General features: G+C 59.3%; 1 protein-coding gene across 1 annotated transcript in view; it reads right to left on the minus strand.

Annotated features, from left to right (window-relative positions):
• Positions 1–6751, minus strand: part of mbd6 (methyl-CpG binding domain protein 6) — a 76269-nt gene that overhangs the window by 54539 nt on the left and 14979 nt on the right. The window contains exons 4-5 of the mRNA XM_041180289.1: positions 6001–6178; positions 3769–4973 (exon numbers count right to left, since the gene is read on the minus strand). Of these exons, the coding sequence (XP_041036223.1) occupies positions 3769–4973; positions 6001–6178 (1383 nt within the window). The remainder of the gene's footprint in view (positions 1–3768; positions 4974–6000; positions 6179–6751) is intronic.

The following is a 6751-nucleotide window of genomic DNA, read 5'->3' on the forward strand; positions in this document are numbered from 1 at the left end:
TAGATACAGAGTAAATCTCCGTCTACACCGTCCACATCAAACATTCCCAGGACAGGTACAGCACGGGGTTAGATACAGAGTAAAGATCCCTCTACACTGTCCCCATCAAACACTCCCAGGACAGGTACAGCACGGGGTTAGATACAGAGTAAAGCTCCCTCTACACTGTCCCCATCAAACACTCCCAGGACAGGTACAGCACGTAGTTAGATACAGAGTAAAGTTCCCTCTACAATGTCCCCATCAAACACTCCCAGGACAGGTACAGCACGGGGTTCGATACAGAGTAAAGGTCCCTCTACACCGTCCGCATCAAACATTCCCAGGACTGGTACAGCACGGGGTTAGATACAGAGTAAATCTCCCTCTACACCGTCCACATCAAACATTCCCAGGACAGGTACAGCACGGGGTTAGATACAGAGTAAAGCTCTCTCTACACTGTCCCCTACAAACACTCCCAGGACAGGTACAAAAAGGTGTTAGATACAGATGAAAGCTCCCTCTACACTGTAACCATCAAAACTCCCAGGACAGGTACAGCACGGGGTTAGATACAGAGTAAAGGTCCCTCTACATCGTCCCCATCAAACATTCCCAGGTCTGGTACAGCACGGGGTCAGATACAGATTAGAGCTCCCTCTACACCGACACCAACAAACATTCCCAGGGCAGGTACTGCACGGGGTTAGATACAGAGTAAAGCACCCTCTACACTGCCCCCATCAAACACTCCCAGGCAATGTACAACACGGGGTTAGATACAGAGTAAAAGCTCCCTCTACACCGTCCCCATCAAACACTCACAGGACAGGTACAGCACAGGGGTAGATACAGAGTAAAGCTCCCTCTACACTGTCCCCATCAAACACTCCCAGGACAGGTACAGCACGTGGTTAGATACAGAGTAAAACTCCCTCTACACTGTCCCCATCAAACACTCCCAAGACAGGTACAGCACGGGGTTAGATACAGAGTAAAGCTCCCTCTACACTGTCCCCTTTAAACACTCCCAGGACAGGTACAGCAAGGTGATAAATACAGAAGAAAGCTCCCTCTACACTGTTACCATCAAAACTCCCAGGACAGGTACAGCATGGGGTTAGATACAGAGTAAAGCTCCCTCTGCACCGTCCGCATCAAACATTCCCAGGACAGGTACAGCAAGTAGTTAGATACAGAGTAAAGCTCCCTCTACACTGTCCCCATCAAACACTCCCAGGACAGGTACAGCACGGGGTTAGATACAGAGTAAAGGTCCCTCTGCACCGTCCGCATCAAACATTCCCAAGACTGGTACAGCACGGGGTTAGATACAGAGTAAATCTCCCTCTACACCGTCCGCATCAAACATTCCCAGGAATGGTACAGCACGGGGTTAGATACAGAATAAAGCTCCCTCTACACTATCCCCAACAAACATTCCCAGGACAGGTACAGCACGGGGTTAGATACAGAGTAAAGCTCCCTCTACACTGTCCCCTTCAAACACTCCCAGGACAGGTACAGCAAGGTGTTGGATACAGATGAAAGCTCCCTCTACACTGTCCCCATCATACACTCCCAGGACAGGTACAGCATGGGGTTAGATACAGAGTAAAGCTCCCTCTACACTGTCCCCATCAAACACTCCCAGGACAGGTACAGCACGGGGTTAGATACAGAGTAAAGGTCCCTCTACACCGTCCGCATCAAACATTCCCAGGATTGGTACAACACAGGGTTAGACACAGAGTAAATCTCCCTCTACACCGTCCACATCAAACATTCCCAGGACTGGTACAGCACGGGGTTAGATACAGAGTAAAGGTCCCTCTACACCGTCCGCATCAAACATTGCCAGGACTGGTACAGCACGGGGTTAGATACAGAGTAAAGTTCCCTCTACAATGTCCCCATCAAACACTCCCAGGACAGGTACAGCACGGGGTTAGATACAGAGTAAAGGTCCCTCTACACCGTCCGCATCAAACATTCCCAGGACTGGTACAGCACGGGGTTAGATACAGAGTAAATCTCCCTCTACACCGTCCACATCAAACATTCCCAGGACTGGTACAGCACGGGGTTAGATACAGAGTAAAACTCCCTCTACACTGTCCCCAACAAACATTCCCAGGACAGGTACAGCACGGGGTAAGATACAGAGTAAAGGTCCCTCTACACCGTCCCCATCAAACATTCCCAGGACTGGTACAGCACGGGGTTAGATACAGATTAGAGCTCCCTCTACATCGACACCAACAAACATTCCCAGGGCAGGTACTGCAAGGGGTTAGATACAGAGTAAAGCTCCCTCTACACAGTCCCCATCAAACACTCCCAGGACAGGTACAGCACGGGGTTCGATAGAGAGTAAAGGACCCCCAAAACTGCCCCAAAAAACATTCCCAGGACAGGTACAGCACGGGGTAAGATACAGAGTAAAGCTCCCTCTACACTGTCCCCTTCAAACACTCCCAGGACAGGTACAGCAAGGTGTTAGATACAGATGAAAGCTCCCTCTACACTGTAACCATCAAAACTACCAGGACAGGGACAGCATGGGGTTAGATACAGATGAAAGCTCCCTCTACATTGTCCCCATCAAACACTCCCAGGACAGGTACAGCACGTAGTGAGATACAGAGTAAAGTTCCCTCTACAATGTCCCCATCAGCACTCCCAGGACAGGTACAGCACGTGGTTAGATACAGAGTAAAGCTCCCTCTACACTTTCCCCATCAAACACTCCCAGGACAGGTACAGCACGGGGTTAGATACAGAGTAAAGCTCCCTCTACACCATCTCCATCAAACACTCCTAGGGCAGTTACAGCATGGGGTAAGATACAGAGTAAAGCTCCCTCTACACCGTCCGCATCAAACACTCCCAGGCAATGTACAACACGGGGTTAGATACAGAGTGAAAGCTCTCTCTACACCGTCCCCATCAAACACTCACAGGACAGGTACAGCACGGGGTTAGATACAGAGTAAAGTTCCCTCTACACCGTCCACATCAAACATTCCCAGGACTGGTACAGCACGGGGTTAGATACAGAGTAAAGTTCCCTCTACACCGTCCACATCAAACATTCCCAGGACTGGTACAGCACGGAGTTAGATACAGAGTAAAGCTTCCTCTACACTGTCCACATCAAACACTCCCAGGACAGGTACAGCACGGGGTTAGATACAGAGTAAATCTCCCTTTGGACCGACCCCATCAAACACTCCCAGGACAGGTACAGCACAGGGTTAGAGACAGGGTAAAGCTCACTCTACACCATCTCCATCAAACACTCCTAGGGCAGTTACAGCATGGGGTAAGATACAGAGTAAAGCGCCCTCTACATAGTCCCCATCAAACATTCCCAGGACAGGAACAGCACAGGATTAGATACAGAGTAAAGCTCCCTCTACACTGTCCCCATCAAACACTCCCAGGACAGGTACAGCACGGGGTTAGATACAGAGTAAAGCACCCTATACACTGTCCCCATCAAACACTCCCAGGACAGGTACAGCACGGGGTTAGATACAGAGTAAAGCTCCCTCTACCCTGTCCCCATCAAACACTCCCAGGACAGGTACAGCACAGAGTTAGATACAGAGCAAAGCTCCCTCTACACCGTCCCCATCAAACACTCCCAGGACAGGTACAGCACGGGGTTAAATACAGAGTAAAGCGCCCTCTAAACCGTCCCCATCAAACACTCCCAGGACAGGTACAGCACGGGGTTAGATACAGAGTGAAGCCCCCTCCCTCCCTCTCCGCCGCCCCCACCGAACCGGACAGAGAAGCCCCGCAGGCGGACGCACCGAGCTCACCGCGACTGGCGACGTTCTGGAGGCTGCTGGGCACAACCAGCAGGGTGGGCGCCGGGACCCTCGCCGGCGGCGCCTCGAGCTGAGTCAACCGGCCCCGGGGTGTCAGCACGTCCATCAGGAGGCGGCCCGGGCCCAGCGGGCGGCTGTCGGCGCTGGCGACCGTGGCGGGCAGGGGAGGGGGAGGGGGAGGGGGCGCCGGGGAGGGGCGGGGGCCGTCGGCCTGCGCGTCTCTCAGCAGGCTGAGCACAGTGGGCGGCGCAGGCCGCCGGCGGCGGCGGCACGGCTCCCGGGAGCGGGGGCCGCCGGGGGGTAAAGTGCTGGTGGCTCCGGCCGCGGCCCCCCTGGCCCCGCCCTGGCTGGCCAGCTGGGCTTTGGCCGCGGCGGAGAGGAGGCTGCTGGCTGGGAAGAAGGCCGCGCCGGGGTGGCCGAGGATCTGGCTTAAAGGCACGCCGAGGAGGCTGGGGGGCGGCGGGGGCTCGGCCGGCCGGCTGCGGTGGCCACTCGCCGAGGAGGAGGAGGAGGAGGAGGTGGGGGAGGAGGAGGTGGGGGAGGAGGAGGAGGAGGAGGAGGAGGAGGAGATGGGGCTGACCGGGTCGTGGCATGGCCAGAGCGGCCCTATCAGGCTGGGCGGCAGAGGGGACGCCGGGGAGCTCAGGGTCCGCGGTGACCTGGAGCAGGAGGAGGAGGTGGTGGTGGTGGTGGTGGTGGTGTTGGTGGTGGTGGTGGTGGTGGGGGCGGCGCAGGGGGGCAGGGAGGGGCAGACCCCCAACTCGGCGGGGGCCCTCAAGTCCCGCGGCGACCACGACGCCCGGCCGCCGGCGCTCGCCGGTCCCGGGCGCTGGGGGCCGAGGGAGCAGCTCGCCGGGGTGGGGCGAGCCGCGGGGAGGAGAGGCGCCGCCGGGTCCCGGTGGGGCGAGGGGGGCGGGCGAGCGGAGCCCGGCGGCAGCTCTGGGCACGGGGCCGGCGCCGGCGGCTGGGTTTCCAGCCTCGGCGAGCGGGCGGGGGTCTGCCAGGGGTGGCGGTCCGGCCGGAAGGGTCTCGCCGCCGGGCTCGGGGGGAGGAAGGCACTCTTGCGCTCGGACCCGAGGGCCGGGGGCGCCTTGCCCACCGCCGTCGTCGCTGCCGAAGGAGAGCCGGCCGGGAACTTGCTGCACTTCCCTGCTGGAATTCAGAAACACAGACAAAAACCGTCAGCACCGCGGCGGCCAATTTATCGGCTGAAAGCTACAAGCCTTTAAAATTCGTCCGCGTCCTGGAGGTCAGCGGGTCAGCGCCGAGGGAGCGCCGCACTGTCGGAGGGTCAGTGCTGAGGGAGTGCCGCACTGTCGGAGGGTCAGCGCTGAGGGAGTGCCGCACTGTCGGAGGGTCAGTGCTGAGGGAGTGCCGCACTGTCGGAGGGTCAGTGCTGAGGGAGCGCCGCACTGTCGGAGGGTCGGCGCAGAGGGAGCGCCGCACTGTCGGAGGGTCGGCGCAGAGGGAGCGCCGCACTGTCGGAGGGTCAGCGCTGAGGGAGCGCCGCACTGTCGGAGGGTCAGCGCTGAGGGAGCGCCGCACTGTCGGAGGGTCAGCGCAGAGAGGGCGCCGCACTGTCGGAGGGTCGGCGCAGAGGGAGTGCCGCACTGTCGGAGGGTCGGCGCAGAGGGAGCGCCGCACTGTCGGAGGGTCGGCGCAGAGGGAGCGCCGCACTGTCGGAGGGTCGGCGCAGAGGGAGCGCCGCACTGTCGGAGGGTCGGCGCAGAGGGAGCGCCGCACTGTCGGAGGGTCGGCGCAGAGGGAGCGCCGCACTGTCGGAGGGTCGGCGCAGAGGGAGCGCCGCACTGTCGGAGGGTCGGCGCAGAGGGAGCGCCGCACTGTCGGAGGGTCGGCGCAGAGGGAGCGCCGCACTGTCGGAGGGTCGGCGCAGAGGGAGCGCCGCACTGTCGGAGGGTCGGCGCAGAGGGAGCGCCGCACTGTCGGAGGGTCGGCGCAGAGGGAGCGCCGCACTGTCGGAGGGTCGGTTCTGAGTGAGGGCCACAACGTGAGATGTGTCCACCCTCCACCCTGTCTTTCTGTTTGGGGAGCGAGTAAACATTTCTCCCATCTGAAGAGATGTGGAGTTCGCCCCAGTGTCATTTGCCAACATGTCTCTGAACCAACAAGGGGCTTTTTAAGAAGAGAAGTTGCGCAAAGCCTATCAGTTTTGACGTACCAGCTGTGGGGCTGCTGGGCGTAAATGCCATCGGATGAGCCGACTCCATGCTTTTGTGAAGTGTTGCCATGGCAATGATTTTCCTTTTGTGGTTGCAGAGTTTCGTGACATCCTCGTCCGCTTTGACATCTTCGGTGGTCCTGTGTTTAACTGCTGCTGCCGGATCGAAGCTAAACACCTGTTTGCGAGGGTCAAAGAGGGAGAGAGAGAGGGGGGGGATTGGGAGAGAGAGAGAGGGGGGGGATTGGGAGAGAGAGAGAGGGGGGTGATTGGGAGAGAGAGAGGGGGGGGGGTTGGGAGAGAGTGAGGGGGGGGGTTGGGAGAGAGTGAGGGGGGGGGTTGGAAGAGAGTGAGGGGGGGGGTTGGAAGAGAGTGAGGGGGGGGGGTTGGAAGAGAGTGAGGGGGGGGAAGAGAGTGAGGGGGGGGGGGAAGAGAGTGAGGGGGGGGGAAGAGAGTGAGGGTGGGGGTTGGAAGAGAGTGAGGGGGGGGGAAGAGAGTGAGGGGGGGGAAGAGAGTGAGGGGGGGGGGAAGAGAGTGGGGGGGGGGGAAGAGAGTGAGGTGGGGGGGGAAGAGAGTGAGGGGGGGGGGAAGAGAGTGAGGGGGGGGGAAGAGAGTGAGGGGGGGGAGAGTGAGGGGGGGGGGAGAGTGAGGGGGGGGGAGAGTGAGGGGGGGGGGAGAGTGAGGGGGGGGGGAGAGTGAGGGGGGGGGGAGAGTGAGGGGGGGGGAGAGTGAGGGGGGGGGGAGAGTGAGG

Source organism: Carcharodon carcharias, chromosome X, assembly GCF_017639515.1.
Source record: "Carcharodon carcharias isolate sCarCar2 chromosome X, sCarCar2.pri, whole genome shotgun sequence".
Lineage (NCBI taxonomy): Eukaryota > Metazoa > Chordata > Chondrichthyes > Lamniformes > Lamnidae > Carcharodon > Carcharodon carcharias.